The sequence below is a fragment of the Natrix helvetica genome, assembly GCF_964273705.1.
Source record: "Natrix helvetica genome assembly, chromosome: 14".
NCBI lineage: Eukaryota > Metazoa > Chordata > Lepidosauria > Squamata > Natricidae > Natrix > Natrix helvetica.
Genome location: NC_138564.1, coordinates 574,908 through 602,555, shown reverse-complemented (window position 1 = coordinate 602,555; position 27,648 = coordinate 574,908). Strand labels below are relative to the sequence as shown.

General features: G+C 46.9%; 1 protein-coding gene across 3 annotated transcripts in view; it reads right to left on the bottom strand.

The window, feature by feature from the left end:
• The window catches only part of CABIN1 (calcineurin binding protein 1), a 150,684-nt gene that overhangs the window by 104,605 nt on the left and 18,431 nt on the right, over positions 1-27,648 (bottom strand). For all 3 annotated transcript variants that reach the window (XM_081966173.1, XM_081966175.1, XM_081966174.1), the window contains exons 3-7: positions 11,134-11,247; positions 9,688-9,822; positions 8,289-8,469; positions 7,400-7,529; positions 5,281-5,430 (exon numbers count right to left, since the gene is read on the bottom strand). In XM_081966173.1, the coding sequence (XP_081822299.1) occupies positions 5,281-5,430; positions 7,400-7,529; positions 8,289-8,469; positions 9,688-9,822; positions 11,134-11,247 (710 nt within the window). The remainder of the gene's footprint in view (positions 1-5,280; positions 5,431-7,399; positions 7,530-8,288; positions 8,470-9,687; positions 9,823-11,133; positions 11,248-27,648) is intronic.

Here is a 27,648-nt window from a genome sequence, read left to right as displayed (position 1 = left end):
GCCTTTCCGCCCAGACATGCAGGGTCTCTGCCTCCCACATGAGCGCCCTGGAGTGTATGCCCCCGTCGACTGATATAGGCCTTGATGGCCACATTGTGGACTAGGACATGGCACCTGCTCACTAGATGTTGAAAGTGCCAAAGAGTGAGTCGGGCAGCCCGGAGCTCCAGCCAGCTTGTTGTTCTGAAGCTCCTCTGGGTTCCAATGTCCCTGGGCTACTAGGGTCTGGGCATGAGCTCCCCACCTGAACAGGCTGGCATCAGTTGTTACTGTGATGTGGTCAGGTTCTCTGAATAGACACTCCTTGTGAAGGGATGGAGACTTCCACCAGGCCAACGATCGAACCGCCTTTGTTGGGAGCCTGACTTTGGTGTGGGACATGCTGGTGTGGTTCCTCTGGAATGGAAGCAAGAACCACTGAAGGGCCCAGGCATGTAGGCACACTCAGGAAACAATGTCTATACAAGAAATCATTTTCCTAAGAAGTGGGAAAGAGTTGCCAATGACACTGATCTCTGTGACAGGACCTGACTGCTGGTGCGTCTTTCTGGAGATAGGTAGACCACGCATGTGGCCGAGTCGATCACGGCTCCCAGATGCAGCAGGCTGGTCAATGGGTGGAGATGACTCTTTGGCAGACTCATCGAGAAGCCGTGCTGTTGTAGGACCCGGATTCTAGTGTGAAGGTCTCGATGCCCTTGTGCTGGGGATGATGACAGAATCAAGATATCATCGAGATAACATTGGATTCTTATTGGGAACAACCGCAGATATGCCGCAACTGCTGCCAGCATCTTCATGAAAGTCCTGGGTGCAGAGGACAGACCGAACGGTAGCACTCTGTAGTGGTAATGCCTGTCTGCAAACTGGAACCACAGGAACTTCCTGTGAGCTGGACATATGGACACATGGAGATATGCCTCCCTGATATCTACGGACTTTAGCCAGTCCCCCTGATGGATGCAGCCCAAGATGGATTTGGGGGACTACATTTTGAAACGTTTGTACGCTAGGTGCACATTTAACTTTTCCAAATCCAAAATAGCTTTCCACCCTCTCGAGCTTTTGAGCACTAGGAATAGGATTGAGTAAAATCTCCTGCCCTCATGTCCTGATGGAACTGGCGCTATGGCTAGTATGTCCAGCAGGTGCTGAATCTGTGTTCATGAGATTCTTTTTTATTTGATACCTGGGGACAGGACACCTGATGAAACATCTCAGGGTGGTGGTGAGGAATTCTAGGGTGAGACCCAGCATCACTGTCTGTAACACCCAAGCGTCTGTGGTGGACGCTTCCCATTGGCTTATGAAGTGGACAAGTTGAAGTGTGGGAGTCACTTGTATCTGCCAAACTGTTGGTTGCTTGAGACCCGAAAGGGCTGCTTCGCAAGAGGTTGGTGCTGCCTGCCGCTCTCACGAAACCCCAACCTATCCTGAAATCTGTCCTGGTACCTGTCGGATCCCTGATTGCATGGCCGATGGTACTGGGAAGAGTATTGCGACTATTGAGAAGTTCCAAATCCTTGGTCTGTTGACTGAAAGGACTGGAGTCTGAAATAGAACCCTATTGCCCTGCAATCTGCCCACCTGTGAGCAAGGGGAAGCACCTTATGCTTGTCTCTATTTTCCATAAGTATACGGTCAAGGGCTTCTCCAAAGAGAGACCTGCCTTTGAATGGAGCGGAAGCGAGACACCACTTGGAACGTAAATCAGCCTGCCAGTGGTGCAGCCACAAGAGACAATGGGATGCCACGTTGGAGGCTAATGCACTGGATGCAAACTTAGCAGGGGTGAGCATCGCTGAGGAAAACTCAACAGCCGCCACCAACTTGTTAATATCTTGATGGAGCCGGAAGTCATCCGGAGTGACTCTGGCTTGCAATTGTCTGAGCCAAACCAGAGAAGTCCTATATAAAAAGAATGCCGCCGTAGACACCCTCAGCGCCAAGGTGGCCGCCTCGGAAGGCAGGTGGAAAATGGGAAGAGCCGGGGGAGACTCCTGATTTCATGCAATGCCAGAGCCGGGGGAGACTCCTGATCTCGTGGACCTCTGCTGGATTTAGAGGAGTGTTCCCCAAAGGGTTTTGTTTGGCCTTAGAATCCTCATTAAATGTAGCAGAAGGAGCGTGAGTCACAGATTTGCTCGTCCGGGATGAGCTCCTGGTGGTAGATCTGGCTACTCTAGCAGTGGAGGGCCCCGGTATGGCCTGTGACCCTAGGGAAACCTCCGCCCCTGTGCTGCTCTCCGAAATAGAGCGATCAGCCATGATAGAAAATAAGCCTCCCTTCAGGTAATAAGCCAATAATATGAAGGAGAAAATTAACAATAAGGTCCTGAGTGACAGGAGTCCTGGGTCTCCGCAATATGTGGCTGGAGAAAAACCATGGCTATTCAAGTCTCTGCAGTATTTCCACTCCAAATCTCACAGTCACCAGTCAAATTGAATTGTTCAATAAAGCTGAGAAGGCAAATGTCAGGCGTGCCTCCCTCAATAACCAAGAAAGAAAACTCCTAACTCCATTGTTCGTGGAATTAAAATACTTTTACTGGTTATGAAAAGATAGCAGCGAAAGTAAAGCAAGATCTGAGCCAGAAATGATAACCCAGCCCCCTCCCTCCAATTACCCCACCCCAGTGTCCAATCTGCAACTCCCTTAGGTGTCATATGGGGTGCATCTCCAAAAGGCATCATCATGTTGGTATGCAGGACGGTTGCCTTGACAAAGTCCAAACACCGGCCACCAGCATGCGTAGAAGATGGTGAGAAGAAAACTCCCTTTTTCATATCACTCCGGTACCATTTATTCCCATCCCAAATACCATGCCCCCACCCTCCCCATTTCTATGGCAGTAAGTAAGCGAAGCAGAGGCTGACAGCAAAACTGCAAACGGACTTTCCTGGAGAAGCTGAGAAGCGTGCCACACCAAGGCAAAGTGATCCGTGCAATGGCGTAATCGACTTCCTGGCGCCCAAGGAAAGAGAGTTCCTGGCACCAAAATAAACGGTTGCCTCATGATCGTAAAACTCCCAAATGGCCACCCGTCACTCAAAATGAAAAAGATGGCTGCTCTCAATTGGCACAAAATTTAAATTGTCGTACTCAATTAGAGCGAGAGCATGGCGTGCCAGCTCTCCAAACTCCAAAATTATCACTCCGGCACCTTAAATTTCAATCAAAACAAGAGGTGGCACGGGAGTGGCGTACCTGACTTTCTGATCGTCACAGAGCCCTGCATGGCAAATAGGAGACCAGTCTGAGTGATCAGACAGTAACTCCAGCTGCCTAGATCTGAGTAAGTGAGGCGCCAACCATTCCTTCGCAGTAGCCGAAAATAAAACCTGGTGATAGCCTCTGTTTCGGGTAGCAGTGGTTCTAACCTGAGGACCGGGGGAAACCAGCACACACACACACACCCTCAGCCAAATAATCAGAATAAAAGTCTTAGTAATGTAGGATTAATTCAATGAAAAAATACAGAAATTAAAAGAAATAAAGAATAACAATTCAAATACTGTTTGCCTAGAAAAATTATTTACGTCTTTACAAGGCTGGAATGAGTTAAAAATCTGGGCTCTACCAGCTAGAGGAGGTGTGGCCAAGATTTTTTTTAACTCAGTCTCGAGGCTAATGGACAAAAGTTAAAGCCATGTTTGGATTCTCCAAGCGGCGCACTGGAGAACAGCTGGAGAGCAGGTACCTACTTGAACAATTCAAGCAGAATGGGTACCCACAATCTTTTGTCACAAGATGCCTATGCAACATGGGGACAGAAAGGAAGAAACAAGTTGTAAGATCAACCATATGGAACACCCTGCCATACACCAAAAACTGTGGCTGTGGAACGCAATGTCCGAGATCTGCAAGTGGGCATCGCACACACCCAGAGGCTACCATTAGGACAAATCATGCATTGTAAAGCTCACTTGGAGGTGGGAGATTCTTCCAACATAATTATCAAACCTCCTACATGGATTGCCCTTGTGACTATATAGGACAGATGGGGACGAAACCTCAGATTGCAAGAACACAGGTGAACTATCAAACGAGGAGACCTAGACTCATTGGTAGCCTCACACTGCAATGAACAAGGACACACATTCAATTTTGCAGCTACTAAGATTGTTGGACAAGCAGGCACAAAAACAGCTAGGGAAGTGATTGAAGCCTGGGAAACAAGCCACTCATCAGTCAACAGGAATGCTCATTTACCACCAGTCTATCAAGTACTTAGAAAGCGAGGGCTGGGCAGCACACGCAAATGACAGCCAACGACTTAAAAGTCAGCCATCAACACACCCCAATCAAAATCTAAAAAGCCACAAAGTATAGGCACTATAATTACCACACACAGAACAGCACACACTCTGCTAGAGAGAAGCTCTCTGAAAGTCTGAAAGCTTGGAAGACAAAACCTCTGGTCCTAGTGACAGACCCAGATTGGATCCTGAAACAAAAACATCCTCAGCTTATATGCCATGAATAATGCATTGCCCGTCTTAGAAGGGCCATATGCAATTAATAAAAAAGCAATTTTCTTTTAATTTGTTAATGTAATATTCTTGGATCATCTCATAATTAATACTCATTTAAGTCCCAAGGGAGAACTTTTACTGTTAATGTTTTCACAGGAACAACAGTTTGGCAGAGTCTATTGTTAATTTTCTGGTAGCAGCTAAAATCCTGCAGTAGACAAGTACATCTGGCTAAAAGGGTAAATTCTTTGATTGTCCTCTTTGGTAATCTTAGGGTACGTATGCACACCTCTTAATGTATGTACGTGCAAGGGCACACTACCGTGTGTGTGTAAGGTACAGGTTTTAATGTGGGTTTAGTTTGTACTTTTTGTACTGAAAAAATGCCGTAGAGAAAAGGACTATTTACTGAGATGCTGAAGTTCAGATGGGCCTTCAAAATCTCTTATGAACAAACTCACACTCCATCTGCCAGGATGACTACCAAGGAAGGGAGAAAAGACTATTCAGAACATTCCCATTCTGATGGAGAAGTCTTGATTTTAATCATTGGAGGTTCTGGCAATACCTGAATGAAGATTAGGAAGGACCCAGGCAAGAGTGAGGAGATCCCTGCCTATGTGCCATGATGGGAGACATGATCTTCATGACACCTTTTAGGAGACTCCAGAGAAACAGGCTCACCCAGAAATCATTAATTTGCAAGAACTGATTGGGTAAGTGTCAAGAGGAAATGGCATTCAACCTGGATTTTTATCAAAACGGTGTACCTCTGTAACAAGTCCACACTGAGCAGAAACGTACGTGAACAGAGAGAGAGGCTGGGCAAGCTTGAGATCTGGCTCATTCTTCCGTGCCATCAAAGCCTGTCTTTTCCTGCGCAGCTCCAAGGCTTCCTCTAGGATTGTTTGTGTTTCTGATGCACTCACAGGGACATCACACGCTGGCAGGTCACTGAAAAAGAATCAGAATTCAACGAGTAAGTTAGTTAGTTTCGCTGCTCTTTGAGCATCAATCAATCCCACTGGTGTCTGCATAAGAGGATCAGCTTTAGGCAACAGTTTACAGGTGTAAATCAGCATGGTACCGTGTTTTCCTGAAAATAAGACCCTGTCTTACATTTTTTTGAACCCTGAAATAAGCGCTTGGCCTTATTTTTGGGGATGTCTTACTATTTTGGGGCACAACTTGGGGGTGGCAGGTTGGGAGGGGTGGGGAGCGGTGTGGAGGGGGAGAAGTGAGGCATGCATCTTACCTGACTTCCAGCTCTTTCAACGGTGAGAAACGTGACGGAGCTGGAAGTCAGGCAAGATGCACGTCTTGCTTCTCCCCCCGCCCTACCCCTCCCCACCTGCCACCCTAAAATTGCATCCATAAAGGAGGCTGATAGCTAAGCGAGGGGCAGGAAGCCCCGCAAGGGGGAGAAGAGACAGCAAGAATTGTGGCTGCTTTTGCATAAATTCTCGTGAAGTGGAAAGTTGACTTTTCTTTCTTTCACTTAGCCAGAGCAGTGGACATGGGTTGTTAAGTGATGTTTTCACACGCCCCGTTCCTTCCAGCCAAAAAGAACACCTCTCACCCTGCCCAATGGCAACTGCTGCCTGACTGCTTCCCTTCCCCGCCATCTCTTTAGCGAGAGGAGTGGCAGGTGGGGCGGGGGAGAAGCGAGGCGCATGTCGTAGTGGTACCTGAGACTTGCAACTCCACTGCATTCCTCACTGTTTCGTCCAGGGAAACACCTTGTAAAAAAAACCTCGTGAGTTCAAACTTCTCGAACTCACGAGGTTTTTTTACAAGGTGCTTCCCTGGACAAAACGGCGAGGAACAGGATGGAGCTGCCATTATCTGGTACTGCTAGGATACGCGCCTTGCTTCTCCCTTGCCCCACCTGCCACCCTCCTGAGTCTTTGTGAGACTGAAAACAACTGAGAGAATGGGGAGAAAGGAAGGAAAAGAAAAGGAAGGCAGAGAAAAGAGAGAGAATCAGAAAAGGGAGGAAAGGAGGGAAAGAAAGACCCATTGGCACACACAGGAAAGCCACAATCACAAACCCTGACCCCAACCCACACAAAGGGAGACCATAATGCTCATGTATGGTACAACAATCAATTTATTCAAATTCAACAATATTTTCAAACTCAACAATATTTTCAAACTCAACTCAATAATTTATTCCAATATAGTAGTCACGTCATTCTCTTCTACTACGCCCCTCTCGCTAAAGAGGTAGTGGGGAAAGGAGGTAGCCAGGCAGCCATTGCCATTGGGGCGGGGCGGGAGGTGTTGGGCCGTGAGATGCGGCTCTTACCGAAGACTGGCAGCTCCATCGCGTTCCTCGCCACTGTGTCCAGGGAAGCAACTTGTAAAAAACCCTTCTTGTGAGTTCGAGAAATTTGATTGAACTTGTGAGAAGGTTTTTTTTACAAGGTGCTTCCCTGGACACAATATGCAAGAAACGCAACAGAGCTGGAAAGGTAAGATGCTCGCCTTGCTTCTCCCCCACCAGAAAATAATAAGCTCTCCCCCGATAATAAGGCCAAGGCCATATTTTGGGGGTCAAAAGAAAATAAGACCCTGTCTTATTTTCGGGGAAATACGGTGTTGGTTTCTGAATCAATAAAAGTTGCTTTATTTACCTACAAAATATTTTCCCTAATATCAAATTTCTGAAGTTACCACTAGCCTTTTATTTGCAAATTCATCCCTTTCTATTTCTGAATTCAAGCAGGATAAATATTGCAATCTTGAGCACAAATGTAATCCTCTATAGGACAGAACACACCAGACACCAATCTGCAAGGCTCTAGAAAGCTGTTATAAGCACTTCCTCAACACAGTGAGCCACTCTGTTTGCCAATGTCAGGATGGAAGTTGTGACAACTTCCAGAGTAACACCAAATGTGAAAATAAGAAAGTTATTTACCCTTTCAGAAACATCCTTAAGGAGTCCTTTCTGAGGCACGGCTGTTCCTCAAAGATCTTCTCCTTAATAACAAGTCCTTTGCTGTAAGAGTTATCTTTTTCCAGCGCTTTGCAAATAAAATATAAGCATGCTGAGGGTATCAATAAAGAAAGAAGACTTCTGTTAATGCATTCGAGACTCCTTTGTGCTAGCTCTTTACAGAAGTTGCAAAACAAACTTTTATCCATATTGTTGAGACTCATGCATGATGGTTATCTTGATCCTTGATTTACAACCACAACTGAGATCTGAACTTGCATTACTAAGCAATACTTTCATTAAGTGAGTCGTGCCCAATTTTACAAGCTTTTGCCCTGTAATTATTAAATAAATCCAGCTTCCCTCCTTGACTTTGCTTGTTGGAAGCCCCTTGAGAAGGTCACAAATAGCAATTACATGATCCTGGGACATGGCATCTGTCATAAATACATGATGGTTGCCAAGTACCTGAATTTTGATCATGTGACTGCAGGGACACTGTGACAGTTTTAAGTCACGTTTTTCAACACTTGCAAATTTGAACGTTTATGATGGTTGTCTAGATTCCCCTGAGATTAAGGAAGCAATAGCAGAATAAATAAAGAAATAATACAATCATCTTCTGCATGAGTATCATCAGAGAGGGAGAGAAACTTTGCCATCAATCTGTCCTTTTCTAACTGTGGAATTAAGATATAAAGAAGCTCAAAAACAAAAGACCATAGACATATATTAAGTATGTTTCATAACTTGGAGGCATGCATAGCTGCTACGTTCTAGTCCTAATCAACCCTCCAACTTGCAGTTTCCAAGACCGCTTGTTTCCAACACTACAGGAAATTCTAAATTAAGAAAAGCAGAAAGGACCTACTTGTGTAGTCACTGAGGGTGTAGAGGACAGTGATGAGGTTATCCAAACAAGGCCAATGATCTGGATTGCATGCAAGCCCTTCTTCAAAAGCATGCCGTGCCAGGGGCAGGCGAGTCAGCCGAAGGGCCACATGGCCAATTTTATACCATAGGTTGACATCCGTCGAGTCAAGTAGCACAGCCTGGGAAACACAGCAGACAAGGTTCTTCAAGTAAACTGGACCGTCAGAAGCTGAAGGCTGCCACTGGTTACGCCCCCCCCCCCCCCAAGGCTCTAGGGCACTGAGCAGACGACAGCTCAGGATTGCAGGCAGCCAACAGTTTATGGCAAAGGATTCATTTTGGTAATGTAATTTCAGCTGACCTTTTGTAGAGAGAGGGGAACTAAAATTAACAGTGGAAATAAGTGTTCCAGGCCACTGTTCAGTGCGCCGACCCACTCTGGCCTTCCCAGAAGAAAGCTGAAAACTGCCCTTCCACCCTCCCATCCTCAATACCAGGAAGTAAAGCAACATTTCAAAGTGCACAATCTAAGGAAAATTCTCAGTGATTTTAGTGTTTGCTAAATGCTAACATTTAGAATATTATTTCCAGATTGTAATTTTTTGAGATATTTACTAAACAATTATTTATTTACATCCACATTTAGTTACAGTAGCCAGGGGACTACAGTGTGAGTACAAATTAGTTGTTTGGCTGCCATCAATTGCTGTCCATTCAGTTCATGCTCATGCACTATCCAGAGTGCTCCCGAGGGGGTAAACTAGCTCCACACTCAGAAAAGTTCAATCGCATTCTGGAACTTCATCTGGGTCTTCTCCCTCCACCAAGGTTGCCTGTGTTCAGCCTTGCATTGGGGAAGGTCCAGCTCTGGCTGGATTCACACACTGTATGAAATGCCATTATTTTCCCAATAAGTATTTGGTACCTATTTATCTATTTGCATGTAGCAGGCTTTCGAACTGCTAGGTGGATGGAAGCTGAGAAAGTGATGGGAACTCACCCCAACACACAGTGCTCGGAGTTGAATCGCTGGAGCAAAGACCATCTCCAGGGTCTTTAAGGTACTGAGCCACCTTACCTCTTACTCAACAATAATAAAAATAAACAACATACGGAATAAGAATTACTTTGGTATAAAAACTTCACAGGAGTGGAAAATACTTCCATATTTAAAAGCAATATCAGCAGAACACCTATGCTTGAGACAAACACTGTAGGCAAAAATGAGAAAGGGGGGGGGGGACAACTACAACAGGTCTTACACAAAGGAAAGGGACCTGGGCAATGAAGCCGCTGGAGCAGCAGAAGCAGGTGAGAACTCTTCCCCCCCCCCCCGAGTCATTGTCTGCTTCAGTGTCAGCCCGTGTGGAACGGAGGGGAGAGGGAGAACGGTTCACCTCCAGGTAGAATTCCATAGCTGTCTCGATGTTGTCTCGCTGGGCAGCCAGCTGGGCCAAGTTCTTGTAAGTTGAATACTTCAGCATCAAGCCTGGATGCTTCAACCCCTCCCTCTCATCTCCAGATGCAACTGCCTGAAAATCAGAAGGAAGTGGAGGGAAATGTTTTGTCTGTAATGATGATTTAAAAGATCACCAAATGATCTTTCATGGCTGCTCCTTGAATTCAGGATATAAAACAAGCCCTCTTATCCATTGCAGCCACGAATAAAGACTCTCCTTTCAAAGCCCCAAAGAGGATCTGAGGTTCTAGGAGGAACTTGCCATAGAAGCATCTCATCCACACAAACACCGGCTTCTAAAAGGGAGGAAATGCCCTTTCTTGTTCAGATGTTGGAGGAAAGACCAGGAAGAGGATGTATGGCAGCCCAGGCCGAGCATTGGAAAGAAATGGCATGTGGGGTTGGAGATTGCTTGACTGCTCTCCTGCTGATGGAGCTCCCTATGAATCGATCCCTATGGAAGGGATCCTCAGGGAAGAGGCAGCAGCTCAGCGTGTTGCTGATTGTGCCTTCTGAGTGCTCCTTCCTGCTCAGGGAACCAGCGAAGACCGTAAGCACCTCTCCCTCCCTCTCTCTCTCTCTCTCTCTCTCTCTCTCTCTCTCTCTCTCTCGTGTTTAAAAAAAATCAATAGCAAATTCAAAATTGACCTAGAAAGAAAAATATTCTAAAAGGCAACTGTCTCTGATCTTCCCATGTAGGGAGTCCCTGAAGTGGTGCCCCTGCCACATAAGCATTCATAGGAGTGATGCATCTGAATGGGTGGGGGCTGCAGGAGTAAAGAGCTGCAGATAGGTGCTCCCAGGTCCTCACAGGAATGGGCTGTGCTGGGGAAGGACATCCCCAGGCCACTTCGTCTCTCATCCTCCACCTGCTTCTATCTGGCTGGGAACCTGAAAAGCCAATGTCTTTAATAGTGGTTCTGATGTACAGATTAGTTCCCATCTATCCTTTCTGCAAATGTCATTGCTAACTCACAAGCCTTCATCTTTTCCTAGATTATCAATGGTTATAAAGAGATTCTTCAGATTGCAACCCACTAATACAGAGGTCCCCAACCTTTGGGCCATAGCCTGTTCGGAACCAGGCCCACAAGCGGCAGGCGAGCACATGTGCACAGCCCCACTTGCACAAACAACAGGCACTCGCAGCTCCATTTCTGAGAGCAGCAGCTGGCAACACCCGCCCCTTGCACAAATGGAGGAGTGCCACAGAAGCATCCCCTCTCCCCCCCCCCCCCCCGGCTGGGCCAAGTCAGAAAGGCTTGGGACCGCTGCACTAAGAGATCTTCAGTGGCAGCAGAGCCAAAGATGCCACCTCCCAATTAGACCAAGAAGCTCCCCACCCCCACATCAAGCAGAAGAGAGACGTCCCTTCTTCACTTACTTCGCGCAACAGATGAGTCTCCAGCAGTTCGTGGTAGGCCTTGGCTGACTCTTCAAAGAGGTCATGTTTCTGAAGGTCCAGCGCCTGGTGATAGAGGGCAAAGGCTTCTGCTTCCTAGAGAGCCAGAGACACAGTGCGCTTGATTAAACACCCCACTCTAAAAAAAGAACAAGGCTCCTGCAACTCTGAAATCTTAAGAAGACATTACTTTAAGAAGCTTTACAAGATGCACACATGCTCAGAAGAAACATATTTGCGAGTCTTGCTCAGCGATGAAAGGCAATAGGACTGTTTTGAATGGAATTCTTCAAGTTTCACTCTACTTCAGAGAAGGTGCCTGGGAGGCTCAGTTGCTTCTTTCAACTGCTGAGGATCTTCTGAATTTTCTTCCAGACGTGTTTAGCAAGACAGTAATACAAAACTCCACCCCAAATCACACCATACCAAGGTATGGTATGGTGTGATTCAGCAAGCAATTGACAAAGTAGACCACAACCTATCTCTTGGTAAGCTAGAAAAATGTAGATAGACAGCATCACCATCAGATGGATTTGTAACTGGCTGACAAACTGCACTTAAGAGGAAGTAGTGTATAGGTATGTATTTGTAACACAAATACATACCTATTTCCCTGGCTCAACTGATAAGGAGGCGAGCCTGTGGCTTAGTGGCTAAGACTCCTGCCTAAGATATAATACAGCCCAGGTTCAAATCCCAGTAAGGGTATGGCTAGCTGATGAGAGCTAATTAGCTCGAAATAGATCTATACAAGTCTCCCTTTATTTATTTATCAGTACAAATACAACACAAATATAAAAAGGCAACATTAAAAATAAAAATATGGTTTTCTGCCTGCATGGTCTTCTGTGATGAGCCAAAGGACAGAAAGAGGGAGTAGTGACCTTCCTCCCATATTTAGGCATACCAGGGGTTGTAACACACACACATACATACATACATACATACATACATAAAAATTGGTAAGTCTCTCTCATTCTCTCTCTAGCCTATGATAGTTGTTTCCATATAATATACGAATGTATTGATATATAGAGTATACCACCCCTTAATACTACTTAAAATTGATAATTGAGTAGAGGAAGAGGGAAGAGGAGAGGGAGAGGGAGGAGAGGGAGAGGAAAAAAAGGCAGAAAGGAAGAAAGGAAGGACTGGAGAAAGTTACGAGGGAGAGAAGAAAGTGGGAGTTCTTTAACTAAATCAGGGATCCAATTCTTCCAAAAAATGGCAAGCGCTACAAATTTAACGAAAATTGGCACGGGGAGGAAGCCAGCATCCCAACCATCTCTAGCGGCTGCCAGCCCTTCGAACCAAAGATCTTCGGAGGATATGCTCCAAAGAGAAAGATCCAATTCAACTAAGGAACTGCACATGATATTACAGACCATGCAGGAGGTAATGGCTAAAAATCACGAAGAACTAAAAAAGGATATTAGAGAAATAAGAAATGATACTGGAGAATTAGAGGAGAGAATGCAGAAGATGGGCGATAAATTTTAGAAGTTCCAGGAACAGATCAATAAACACGAACAAAGAATAAATGTAGAAGGAAGGTTGGAAAAGGACGGGGAAAAATGGAGCAGCTGAGTTCTAGGCTGATCCAGGCAAACAAAGAACTTGAGTTAACGTTCCTCATGTTAGAATCGGAGAAAGCAGCCCAATTTCTTGAGTTCCAGAACGTAAAGGAAGAAAAAGGCGAGGATTTACCAGACACGATGGCAGACCTTATGGCAAAGGTTTTGGGAATAAAAAAGGATGAGATGGCAAGTGAGATTGACGAATACAGACAAACTACGCAAAAAAGAACAATTCTACTAAAACAGGTACCGAGGAGAATCAGAGAACTAAGAATTCCTATCCTATCAATTTTAACATCTGTCCTGAATAAATATGAAATTAACTTCAGATGGCTGATCCCGGAGGGCATACGGGTAACTTGGAGAGATAGAAGATTCAGAATAGACACGGTGGAACAAGCGGAAGATTTCTACAACAATCTTGTTGGGCAGGAGGATGAGGAAGACGAAGGAGAACAGTTGGGAGCAAGGATGCAAGGACTCAGGGCACAGATAAGAAGAGAAAAGGAACCAGTGGAGACAAGAAAGGAGAAATAAGTTGTTCTAGACAAAAAAGGGGACGAACCAAAGGAAGTGAGAGAGATAAGGGCAACAAGAAGCACACAACCTAAATACATATAGAATTGTCGGGAGAAATCAAGATTCTATCATTGAGTATCAATGGTCTAAACTTACCCCAGAAAAGGAAAACAATATTTAATAAACTAAAACATTTGAATTACGATATAATTGCAATGCAAGAGGTCCATATAACTAAATGACAGATCCAGATCTTAGAATATCCTAGATTGGGTAAACTTTACACGGCATTAGCTGATCAAAAGAAAAGAGGAATAGCATTATATGTTAAAGACATGATCCAGACTAATTTATCATGATGAGGAAGGGAGAATATTAATCGTAGAAATAATGTTAAACCAAAAAAAGGTGTCACTGGTTGTAATATATGCACCTAACGAAGGCCAGGAAATTTTTTATTATAGACTACATAGCATTATTCGAGAGATGGGAAATGAAAATGTCTGTTTATTGGGTGATTTCAATGCTATAGTTGACCAGAAATAGGACTATAAAAGTGGAAAGAAGAGAAAAGGAAGGAGCTAGGAGAATTTTGCCGAGGTCATTCTTCCAAATGGCTGAAGAACTTAATATTTATGATGTATGGCGAGAAAGATGTCCAGAGGGAAAGCAATATACTTTCTACTCGAATAATCATGAATCCTGGTTAAGGATAGATATGGTCTGGATGGCGATGGAGTTAATTTCGGAAGTGAAGGAGATAGACATAGAACCCAATCTATGGGCCGACCACAATCCCATGAGGATTATATGGAAAAAACAAAAGGGCAGTTATCGTTGGTCACTCAATAGAACAATCCTAAAAGATCAGGAATATTTTAAAAGAGTTAATTAGGAATTAAGATTTTTCTTCAAAGAAAACTGGCCAGGAGACACATCCATACAAAACTTATGGGATACAACTAAGGCATTTATAAGAGGGGTCACAATATCAGCCACAGCTAGGAAGAAAAAAGTTGAGAATCAAAAAATAAGAGAGTTGAAAGAAAGGTATAGAAATTTAGAGAGTGAACTTCAAAAGAAACCACAAAATAGAAATAATAATAATAATAATCTTTTATTTCTAGACCGTACCCTTTCCTAAGCAGGACTCGGGGCGGTGTACAGTCATTATTAAAACCATGTACAAATACATAGAAAGAACGTTGGTCTTACTTGAACATGTCTTTTCTGGGGAAGAGAGGGAGTGGTCACGTGTGGGTATTCTCATAGCCTGATTGGTCCAAAGACTGAGAGCAAACGCTTAAATACTCTTGCCTTCCTTTCCTTCCCAGTTTCCTCGAAGGCGAACAGTAGAACTGGAACAACAAACAACAGAACAACACAACACCCCCCCCCTGGGGACCCCGGGCTCCCCTTGGCATGAACTACCAAGAATAGGACGGGTCGTGACCACTCCCTCTCTTCCCCAGAAAAGACACGTTCAGGTAACACCAACATTCTTTTTCCAGTGGAAGAGAGGGAGTGGTCACGTGTGGGACATACCAAAGCCCAGTCCCAAGGGAGGGATAAACACAACCACCAACTATGGCCCAAGGGGAGCCTCCGCTACTATCCTTTGCAATACCCTCCGTCCAAAGGAAGCATCCGCCGAAGCGAACAAATCCAGACGGTAATGCCTGATGAACGGAGTCGGGGACCCCAAGTGGCGGCCCGACAAATGTCCTCAAGGGGGGCCCTAGTGGCCCACGCCGCCGTGGTCGCGGCACTTCTAGTGGAATGGACCGTTATACCTGAGGGAGCAGGCCGCCCCGCCGCCCCGTAAGCCTTCTTGATGGCTTGACGAATCCAACGGCCAATGGTGGCCGAGGACACCCTAGCACCCAAGGTCCTAGGCTGAAAAGAGACAAACAAGGCCTCAGACCGACGGAACTCCGCCGTCCGCCGGAGATAAATGCGCAAAGCCCGACGAACATCCAGACGGTGCCAGAGCCGCTCCCTATCCGAAGACGGCCCTGGACAAAAATCCGGCAGAACAATCTCCTGAGCCCTGTGAAAGGGAGTGTTTGCCTTCGGAAGAAAGGTGGGGTCTAGCCGGAGAACTACCCTATCCGCATGAAAATGGCAAAGATCATCCTTGGATGACAAGGCACCTAGCTCTGAGATACGCTGGGCGGAGGTAATCACTACAAGAAAAACAACCTTAAGAGACAAGAACCTGAGATGAACCGAGCTGAGTGGCCCGAACGGAGCCCCCGTCAAGGCCCTGAGAACCAGGGGCAGGTCCCACAAGGGGAACCTGTGAACAGGGGGAGGCCGGAGATTAGCCACCCCATTAAGAAACCTCTTGATCAGGGGAACATGAGATAGCGAAGGAGACCCCACTCCCCCCAGAATTTATGAGAAAGCAGCCACCTGGCGTCGCAAGGTGTTATGTGACAGACCGCTTTCCAAGCCTTTCTGCAAGAAGTCCAAAACATTGGGAATGGTGGCCCTAGTCGGAGAGATCTGATGAGGGGAGCACCACCTCACAAACGCGTCCCAGGTCGAATTGTAGATACGGTTCATAGACGGACGCCTGGAAGCCTCGATAGTACGGATGACCCCAGAGGACAGCTTGGCCACCCTCAGCAGTCCCCGTTCAACAACCATGCGGTCAGATGAAGCCACTGGGGCTCTGGATGGACCAGGATCCCCTGGCGCAAGACCACCTCCTCCCGTGGAATCCTCCACGGGGAAGCCACCGACAGCTGGGTGAGATCCGTGAACCAAGGCCTCCTGGGCCAAAAGGGGGCCACCACTATGACCAGAGCTTTCTCCGCTACCACCTTCCTGAGAACCCCCGGGATGAGCGGAATCGGGGGAAAAGCGTATAGGAGGCCCGCCGGCCACCTGCTCCTGAGAGCGTCCGTCCCTTCTGCCCCCCGAGACTGAAAACGAGTGAAAAACCGGGGCAGATGCGCGTTCATCGGAGACGCGAAGAGATCCACCAGGGGAGTGCCGGAACGTCGGCATATCCTCCGGAAGAGTTCCAGATGGATCTGCCACTCGCCATTGTCCAGAGTAGCTCGACTCAGCCAGTCCACCTGGTGGTTGGAGAGGCCAGAGATGTGCTCCGAGACCAAGGACAACAGGTGTTTCTCCCCCCAGGCGCCCAGTCTCAGAGCCTCCAGCCAGAGCGCCCAAGACCACGTCCCCCCGACGATTGATGTGGGCCTTGGTGGCCACATTGTCCGTCAGGAGGAGCACGTGCCGGCCCTCCACCAAGGACCGGAAGTGTTGGAGGGCGAGCCTGGCTGCCTTCAGTTCTAACCAATTTATATTGTGACGGAGATCTGTCTGGGTCCACCTGCCCTGAGCCAGGCGGGAGCCCACCAGAGCTCCCCACCCGAACAGGCTCGCGTCCGTGGTGACAGTCACTCTGTCCGGCTCCTAGAAGGAACAGCCCATCTGGATAGCCGGCGACGCCCACCACCGCAGGGATGTTTGAACCCCCGCCGGGAGGCGGAGAGCACAGAGGGAGTTGCTCATCTGGCCCCTCTGGAACGGTATGAGCTCCCACTGTAAAGGGCGAAGATGGAGTCTGGCCCACGGAACTATCCCTATGCACGACACCATCTTGCCCAACAACTGTGATAACGTGAGGACAGAAACGGACCGATTTACGCGGACCTTTTCCGCCAACTCGTGCAGCCCGTCCTGTCATTCCTGAGACAGACAAACCACCCCCTCCTCCGAGTCTATCACTGTCCCCAGATGAAGGATGCGAGTGGAGGGAGACAGATGGCTCTTGGGGAAATTGACCGAGAACCCCAGGGACTGAAGAGTCTGGATGGTGAGTTGAAGGTCCGAGACCGCCTGCGGGAGGGACGTTTGAGGTCCAGAATTGCTCGCCAACCCCCCGAACTCTTCGGGACCACAAACAGGTTGGAGTAGTGGCCCAGCCGTCTTTCCAACCGGGGAACCAACTCCACCGCCTGAATGTCCAGGAGGTGTTTGATTGCCTGATCCATCAGGCGGCGGCACTCCAGTCTCCGAGACGGAGGGAACGATCTGAAAGAATTCGGGGGTGTGGAAACTCTAACCTGAGACCCTGGCGCACTGTGGACGTCACCCAAGTGTCGGACGTGATGTCGTCCCAACGATCCGCATAGAGGGACAGGCGGCCGCCTATGGGACGACTCGGGTTCGAGTCACTTCACTCTGTGGTACGGACGACTGCCGCCTCCACGAAAGAGCCGCCGGGACTGATGTTGGAATCTATTCCAGTCCTGATAGGACTGCCGAGAAAACTGTCTGTCAGACCTGAAGGAAGAAAAGCGTTGTTGATGATCAAACTCAGGGGCTCTATAAGGCTGCCTGCGGTAAGGATGAGACCTGTTCTCAGACTTTTTCGTAGTGGATGGACTTTCTTCTTGTCCTTGCTTTCGACAAGAATTGGATCGAGAGCCTCCCCAAAGAGGTTGGGGCCCTTGAACGGGGTGGCCGCCAGATCCCACTTGGCCTTGTTATCCATCTGCCAATTACGTAACCACAGAAGGCGGCGGGAAGTCACCGAGGTGGCCAAGGCGCTGGACGCGAACTTCACCGTGTCCAAAGTAGCATCAGCAGAAAACTGGGAAGCCGCAATGATCTTAATAAGGTCCTGGTGTAACCGTTCGTCCTGGATTGGAATACGATCCTGGAGCTGGTGTAGCCACATGACCGTAGCCCTGTTGAAATATGAGGCCGCGGCTGCTGACTTAATGGCCCACGCCGTGGCATTAAAGTTCTTCCGCAAGGTAAGTTCCGCCCGCTTGTCTTCGGGCTTCAACTTATCCGCCGCGTCCCCAGACACCACTGGGGAAGAGGAGACCAGGGTGGCCACCGGGGCGTCAATGGAGGGCAGTTGAATGGCCTTCGCGAAAGTCTGCTCTACATTATAGAAGCAACAGTCATTACTCCCCGGGTTAGAGAAATTAGAGGGGCGGGCCCAATGGTTGGTCAGCACCTCCATGAATAAGGGAGGGGCTGGAATCTCCTCCTTGTTTGTGGCCGTGTTCGAAAACATGGCCATATCTAGGTCCCTAGGAGGGGGAACAGTAGGATCACCCGTTCCCACTTTGGTGGTCTTCCTAGCCTTGCTCAGAAGAACTTTGAACATAGCCGGAGGAAAAAGACCTTTGAGAGGAGGACTCTCGGGCCTAGTGGTGTCCTCATCCTCAGAGAACCCCACATCCTGGGGATTCTCCTCCCCCATAGCTGAGGCCTCGCTTACCATAGATGGAGACGATGCCCTATACTGAGATCTAGTAGAGAGGGAACCCCTATCTCTCTGTGCAATGCCCCTAGTGATAGCACTCAAAATAAGTCTCTTTTTTTTATTATTATTAAAAGAGTTTTGTACAAACAAATTTTCCCCCTTTTCACCCCCCCTCCATACAATATAAATCTCATACAAATGCTATACCCCCCCCAACCCCCCCGCAAAAATTCACATTCAAATATTATACCAAATACTTTGCCCCCTCCCCTCCCCCCGTCTTAAAGTAAATTACTCGTAACCCCTCTCCTCCCAGCAAACACAATATAAATTTCTCTTAGATTAATAATAACACATTGATCCCATTTTCTAAGCTAATTTAACATCTATAACTCTTAATATAAATTTCTCCTAGAATAACAATGTTTCGTTAATCCCCTCTTCTAATTTATTCATACATATATATTGCCCCGCCCTCCACCCTAACCCTCCCCCACCTCCCACACAAACCCACCCCCCTGACTTCCGCTGTATACCACTCTAACAATTCCAAGCATCCCATATATTATTTACTCTGATCATCTATCAATCTAAACATTCTTACCTAAAGGCTACATAGTACTTCCTAGTCTGGTATTTATTCTGTATGTAATCAATCCATTTTACCCATTCCTGTGTATAATCCTCCTGTTTCTGAGCTTTTAAGAAAGCTGAAATTTTTGCCATTTCGGCGAACCCCGCCACCTTCTGAATCCATTGATCAATTGTCGGTAAAAAATCTTTTCAATGTTGCGCAATCAACAACCTAGCTGTTGTGACCATATGCAAGACCAATTTTGTTTCCCCTTTGGTGAAATCCTTAGCTATACCCAATAAAAACATTTGCGGAGTGAATTGTATTCTTTTCTTAAATACATTCTGTATAACCCACCATATTTTTATCCAAAAAGCTTTCACCTTGTTACAAGTCCACCATACATGAAAAAAGGTAGCATCTAGGCACCCGCATCTCCAACATTTTGGTTGAACATTTGGGTACATGCATGATAATTTTTTAGGATCTAAATACCATCTGTAAAACATTTTATAAAAGTTCTCCCTTAAATTCTGTGACTGTGTAAATTTAACATTCTGAACCCATATTTTTTCCCACGTTTCCAACATAACCACTTCACCAAAATTCTGAGCCCATTTAATCATACAATCCTTAACCAATTCACTTTCTGAGTCTCTTTCTAACAGTACATTATATATTCTTTTAACTTGTTTTGGGCCAGTCTCTTTTATCTGCTTAATCAGTTCCACTTCTTTATCCATAAAACCGACCCTACGATCTTCTTCCCATCTCTTCTGTAGCTGTATGTAATGTAACCAATTTAAAGTAATTCCTTCTTCCAACAGCTGTTCCAAAGTTTTCAACTTCCATTCGTCCCCATCAGCGATAAGCACATCTTTATATAAACAACCCCCGAGTGACTTAATATTCATAATCCCCATGGTGTCTGCAAGATCCAACCAAAGCGGTATTTTATAATCCCAATTGGGCCGGTGCTTCTTCCATATTCTCATCAAGGCACTACGGAGAACATGGTTGTTAAACACTTTATCCACCCTGTCTTCATAAAAAAGATATGCATGCCATCCCAGAACAAGATCATGGCCTTCTATATTCAGCAATTCCATTTTTGTTTTCCCAAACCAATCTGCTACGTGCGTTAGTACCACAGCTTCATAATACAATCGAAGGTTTGGGAGTCTGAGGCCGCCTCTTTCACGTGTATCTTGCATAATCTTCATCTTTACTCTCGGTTTTTTCTCCTTCCAAACAAATTTATTTAATGTTGTTTGCCAATTTAACAAGGTTTTATCTGATTTAAGCACCAGAATCATCTGGAATAGAAAGATAAATCTAGGTAGAATGTTCATTTTAATTGCTGAGATCCTTCCAAGCAAAGACAATTGTAACTTTTTCCACGCTTCAAGATCTTTCTGTATCTTTTGCCACAACACTTCATAGTTATTTAAGAAAAGTTTTGTATTTGATTCTGAAATTTGTATTCCTAAATATTTAACTTTAGAAACTATTTCAAAACCTGCTAAACTTACAAGTCTCTTTCTTTGAGTCTCTGTCATGTTTTTAACCATCATTTTCGTTTTGTTTTGATTTAGTCTAAATCCAGACACCATGCCAAATTCTACTATGATATTTTTCATCTGGATTATTGATTTCAAAGGATGTGAAAGGGTAACAACCAGATCATCGGCGAATGCTCTAGTTCTGTATTCCTTTTGCCTGATAGCTATGCCATCTAAGGATTTTGAGTCCCGAATTGCGTTCAACAAGACTTCCAAAGTTAAAATAAATAACAATGGGGATAATGGGCAATCTTGTCTTGTGCCTTTTTGTATCTCGAAAGTTGTTGACAAATTTCCATTAATAATAAGTTGTGCATTTTGTTGCTGATAAATTGCTCCAATCGCCTGCCGCAATCGTGGTCCCATATCCATCTTTTCCAAAGTCTTGGTTAGAAAGTTCCAGTTCACTCGATCGAAGGCCTTCTCTGCATCCAAGAAAACCAGCACTGCAGAGATCTGCTTATTCTTATCAAGATAGTCAATTAAATCTATGAGTTGCCTTACATTCTCCTTCATATGTCTGCCTTCAATAAATCCTGCTTGATCATGATGAATAATCTCTTGAATAACCGGCATCAATCTGTTGGCTAGTACCTTAGCAAATATTTTATAATCTGTGTTCAGAAGAGATATCAGCCTGTAATCCTCTGGTTTCTTAGGGCCTTCTTTATCTTTAGGTATCAATGAGATAAAAGCCGCTTTCCATGAGGGAGGTATTTTACCTCCTTGTTGTATATTACAAAATAGTTGTGTGAGATATTCAATCATTTCCAGTTGTAGAGTTTTATAATACATTGCAGTCAAACCATCAGTCCCTGGAGCCTTAGCTAATTTAAGTTGATTTATAACTAAAGTGATCTCATCAGCAGTTATAAGACGTTCCAAATTTGCCTTTTGAAGCACAGAAATTTTAGCAACCCTTTTTCCTTCCAAAAAATAATCTATTAACTTGTTCTGTATATTATCCTGTACATATAGCTGCACTGGCTTCCTGTGGTCTATCGAGTGCGTTTCAAGGTCTTGATTACGATCTTTAAAGCGCTCCATGGCTCAGGACCTAGTTACCTGCGGGATCGTATTCTGCCCCATACATCCCTACGACCCATCCGCTCGCACAGAGAGGGACTTCTCCAGGTGCCGTCCACCAGACAGTGCCATGGGGCGGCGCCTAGGAGCAGAGCCTTCTCTGTGGTGGGCCCAGCCCTGTGGAATGACCTCCCCCCGGATATTAGGACCACTACTGACCTCCGCTCCTTCCGTGTCAAGCTCAAGACCCACCTTTTCCAAATAGCTGGCCTGGCTCAACCATAACTTCGTATCGCTCCTGATGGGTTTTTTAATTTAGTAATTTTATTTAAGGGGATTTTAAATTGTGTTTTTAATTGTCTTTCACTTATAAGTCAACTCTCCTCCATGCACATATCTATATAATTCTGTTCTTTTTGTATATATGTTTGTCTTATGTGTATTTGTTTTGATTGTACGCCGCCCCGAGTCCTTCGGGAGAGGGTTGCGGCTAATCAAATAAAAATTATTATTATTATTATTATTATTATTATTATTATTATTATTATTGTCCACAAATGATTTTTTAATCAACTCTTGTTGATATACCATCTTCCCTCGAAACTCAATTTTATCAATAATTCTGTCATTCATATTCCTTCTCAAAGTATATGCTAACCACCTACCAGGTTTATTAGCGTTAGCAAAGGTGTTATGTTTAGCAAATTGCAAATTAGTTGCTGTTTGTTCTGCTATAAGCATCTGAAAGTGATCTTTCAACAGCTTTAGCGCCACCTGGAGCGCCTGGTCATTCGGGTTTGTTATAAGCAGCTGTTCCTTGCTTTTTATTTCATCTTCCAATTCCATTCTCCTTTTCTGTCTAATTTGTTTATGTTTAAAGTTCATATGTATCAAGACCCCACGCATATAAGCTTTACTTGCATCCCAAACTGTTTCAATGGGAGTACCCTTATTCATGTTAAAACTGAAAAATTCCTTCATGTGTTTTTTAAGTTCATCAACATTTTTTTCGTATCTAAATAAATTTTCATTTACTCTCCAAGACCTTCTTGGCCTCATCCCTAAATCAATTTGTAACCACACCGGACTATGATCGCTAAGTGTCCTGGCGAAAATCTTGGATTTCTTGGCTTTAGGAAGTAGATCCGGTGTTAACAAAAAGAAATCAATCCTTGAAAAGGATTTATGTCTATCTGAGTAGAAAGAAAAATCCATCTCATTTAGGTGTTGTGTCCTCCAAACATCTTTTAATTTCAAATCGTCTTGTAAATCAAAAAAAGCCTTTGGTAATTTGGTAGTGAATTTAGTCTTTGTACTCTTATCTATCTTTGGAGAAATCACTCCATTCCAGTCTCCCATTATTAGAATACTCTTAAAGTTCCAGTCTAAAATTTTTAAATGGAGCATCTTATAAAAGCTTTCTTGGCGTTGGTTAGGAGCATATATTCCTAGGACCAAAATGGGACCAAAGTCTGTATCAAATTGAATTGCTATATATCTACCAGCGTCATCCGCCTCTATAACTTTAGTTGAAAATCTTTTATTTATATATATATCACCACACCATTTTTCTTTACCAAATCAGAGGCAGCATAAGATGTTCCCAGTTTTGAATTCACTAAATACTTCTGGTCTTGCAGCCTAATATGAGTCTCTTGAAGGCAAACAACATCATTATTAAATTGCTTCAAATAATAAAATATTTTTTTCCTTTTTTGTGGGGAGTTCATTCCATTCACGTTCCAAGATAATAGCTTAAGCATCTTTAGATCTGGTCTGGAGCGTTGAAAGCATTTGCTGAAGATCTCTCTCCACAAGACTAATCTTCGGCCCTGCTCCTCCCATGGCTCCAGTTTGCTTCTTAGCTTCTTTCTTAGCACATTGTGTTTGAGGGTCGACGTGCTTGTGAGATTCTAGCATTTGTCTAGTCGTGGATCTAGTAATACGTTGTTCGACAGGTTTAAGTATCGGCATTTCAGTGAGAGACTTAGAAGGTCCTTCTTCCAAGAAGGAACTCAACAGAGATCCAGAGGGGTCCACTCCACCTACAGCACCCTGCACCTCCTTCTCTTTTTGTGTCTGCATTCTTTGTTCTTCTGTCTCTTTCTCAAACATCCTCTGCTCTAAGACATCCAAATCTACTGGTGTTGGTGTAGATGTACGTGGGGGGGGGGGGGTTGCATTTTTATTTATTATTTATTATTTTATTTATTACTTGAACTTATTAGTCACCCCCTCTCCCCACAGGGACTCGGGGCGACGTACAAAAGTATTATATAGCGTACAGAGGAGGTAAGAATAAATAAATAAGTTACAATACCTAAAAAAGTTAAAACCCCAGTGAAATTAACCCTTAAAAACTAAAATTACCAATTAAAAATGCCCTGGGCTGGAGAGGTTGTAGTATTATGCCAGGTCAGCTAGTCGAAACAGGTAGGTTTTCAGCTTCATATGGAAGGAGCGAAGGTCGGTTGTTGTCCTGATGTCTGGGGGGAGGTCATTCCAAAGGGTGGGGCCCACTACAGAGAAGGCCCTACTCCTGGGCGCTGCCCTCTGGCACTCTCTGGAGGACGGCACCCGGAGTAGTCCCTCTCTGTGTGAGTGGACGGGTCGCAGGGATGTATGGGGCAGGACGCGATCCCGCAGGTAACTAGGCCCTATGCCATGGAGCGCTTTGAAGGTGGTAACCAGCACCTTGAAGCGCACCCGGTAGGCCACAGGAAGCCAGTGCAGCTCGCGCAGGATAGGTGTTATATGGGAGAACCTCGATCTCCCCATAATTACCCGCGCGGCTGCATTCTGGACCAACTGCAGTCTCCGGGTGCACCTCAAGGGGAGCCCCATGTAGAGAGCATTACAGTAGTCCAGGCGAGACGTCACCAGTGCGTGAGTGGCTGTGCGCAAGGCCTCCCGGTCCAAAAGGGGCCGCAATTGGCGCACCAGGCGAACCTGGTGGAACGCCCCCCTCGCCACGGCTGCCACATGATCTTCCATAGACAGCCGGGCATCAAGGAGGACGCCCAAATTGCGTGCCCCTTCCACCGGGGCTAATTGATCATCCCCGATGGCCAGCGATGGCATATGCTGGTTGAACCGGGAAGCCGGAAGCCACAGCCACTCTGTCTTGGAGGGGTTGAGCCTGAGCCTGTTGTCATCCATCCAGACCCATACGGCTTCCAGACACCGGGACATCACTTCAACAGCCTCGTTGGGGTGGTTTGGGGTGGAAATGTACAGCTGAGTGTCATCAGCGTACAGATGGTATCCCACCCCAAAACCACGGATGATCTCGCCCAGCGGCTTCATATATATGTTGAACAGGAGAGGCGAGAGGATCGACCCCTGTGGGACCCCACAGATAAGGGGCCTCGCGGTCGACCTCTCCTCTCCTGCCAACACACATTGCGTCCGGCCAGAGAGGTAGGAGCGGAACCATCGTAATACGGTGCCCCCGACCCCCAACCCCTCCAGACGGCGCAATAGGATACCATGGTCGATGGTATCGAAGGCCGCCGAGAGGTCTAATAGGACAAGGATGGAGGAACAACCCCCATCCTTTGCCCTCCAGAGATCATCCACCAACGCGACCAAGGCTGTCTCCGTGCTGTGACCGGGTCGGAAGCCGGACTGGCGCGGGTCTAGATAATCAGCTTCCTCCAGGTGGCGCGGAAACTGCTGAGCCACCACACTCTCAACAACCTTCGCTAAGAAAGGAAGGTTGGAGACAGGACGGTAATTTGCTAGCTCCGTTGGGTCCAGAGAAGGCTTCTTGAGCAGGGGCCTCACCACCGCCTCTTTCAAGGCGGTTGGTAAAAGGCCCTCACCCAGCGAAGCGTTCACCAGCCCCAGTAGCCAGCCTCGTGAGCCCTCCCAGGAGGCCAGTACCAACCAGGAGGGACACGGGTCCAATAAACATGTGGTGGCTCGCAGTCGCCCGCGCAACCTGTCCAAATCTTCGGTGACAACAGGGTCAAACTCCTCCCAGCATGGTCTCTCAAGACTAGCCTCAGACGTCCCCACTGGAGCACTGAGGTGGGTCCATCCCCTTCGGATCCGATCGATTTTATCCTGCAGGAACTCTCCAAATTCCTCTGCCCGGCCCAGCAATGGGGGGTCCCGCTGCCCCTGTGACAAAAGGGAGCGGGTCACCCGAAACAGGGCGGCAGGGCGGTTCTCTGCGGACGCTATAAGGGTGGCACAATACTGACGTTTGGCCACTCTTATTGCCACAAGGTAAGTCCTTACGTAGGCTCTTACTTGTGCTCGGTCGGATTCGGAGCGGGAGGACCTCCACTTGCTCTCTAGGCGTCTCCTAAGGCGTTTCATCGCCCTTAGCTCCCCGTTAAACCAGGGGGCCCGGGTAGATCGTGGCCGTCGGAGAGGCCGCAAAGGCGCCACCCGGTCTAAGGCACCGGCGGCCGCATTATACCACGCGGCTACCAGGTCCTCTGCCCGGGGGCGGGGCAGGTCTGCAGGAGGTGGCCCAAGCTCTGCCTGGAACCTATCTGGTTCCATCAGACGCCTGGGGTGGAACCATCTGGGATAGTCTGGTTCCGCCTCCCCGCGGTGGGGAGCAGCGCCAGGGAAGTCCAGCTGGAGAAGTGAGTGATCTGACCATGACAGGGGCGTGATGACTAAATTCCCTCTTCCCAGATCACTCGTCCACTGGTCGGAGACAAACACAAGATCCAGTATGTGGCCTCTTTCGTGTGTGGGGTCCTGAACTACTTGAGTCAGATCCATGGCTGTCATGGAGGCCATGAATTCCCGGGCTGCCCCGGATGCCTCTCCCGTCGATGGCAGGTTAAAATCCCCCATCACTAATAGCTTGGGTGTTTCAACCGCCATCTCCGTGATCCGCTCGAGGAGCCCGGGCAGGGCCGTTGATGTATGGCGGGGAGCCAGGTATACTGTCAACAGGCCCAGCTGACTCCCTGGGCCCCATTTCACGCCCAGAGACTCACAACCAGTTATCTGCGACACAGTGAATTCTCTCGGTGCCAAATCTTCCCGGATGATTATCGCTACCCCACCACCCCTACCTTGGGCCCGTGGCTGGTGGAATACACGGTAACCTGGAGGGCACATTTCCCTGAGGGGCAACCCCCCCTCTGGGCCCAGCCAGGTTTCCGTTATTCCTGCGAGGTCTGGCTCCCCCTCTGTGATCAAGTCACTGATGAGGGGGGCCTTATTAATCACGGACCTCGCATTACATAACATCAGCCTAAGGCCCAGGCTCTGCCGATCCTGTCCACCTAGCCTGCGGGGGTTGGTACAAGCGACCGGGCGTATCCAGCGGCCCCGGTCTCCCAACCGACTGTATGTTCTTCTAGTGTCCTCGCGCCCACCCCTCCCTACGACCGTCGCAATTGGAATTCCCCTTGTAGGAATGGTGTTTCCTCCCACCCCCCTCACTCCGCTCCCCTCCGTCCTGACCCCACCTGTTGACCTGGCTATGTCCATACTCCAAGGCCAAGTAGCCCTCCCCCTCTCCCTGGAACCCCTTAAAACCTTTAAAAAACATTTTACTAAAAAACCCCTAATCCCCCGCTTCCTCCACCTCTCTAGGTTAATAAACCCCTCATCGAGGTGGGCCCTCTACAGGGCAAGGGGGCATGCCTGCGAGAGGGGGGACCCTCGCAGTCGAAGAATGTCAGACCTTGAATAGATAAAAATGTTAATCAATCCATGACTATGGCTGTGGCGGGGTTTTTCTTTGCAGCAGGTCCAAGATGTAACTTGATGTAAAATAGAGCAATGAGTATTTGACAGGCAGATAAGATGGGAGAGGAAGCAGACCTCGCAATCCACAGTAATCTACAGTCCACCAGCGAGGCCCAGAGGTAGTTCTTAAGGCCCAGAGGCCCAGAGGTAGTTCTTAGAGTATACAGGGATCGCACCTCAGCGGGGGTGCGGGGTGGGGGATGGGCGGGGGGGGTAGGCGGGGTGCCAAGGCCAGCTGCTCAGCCTATTGATCTTCTGGAGGTCGCCCAGAAC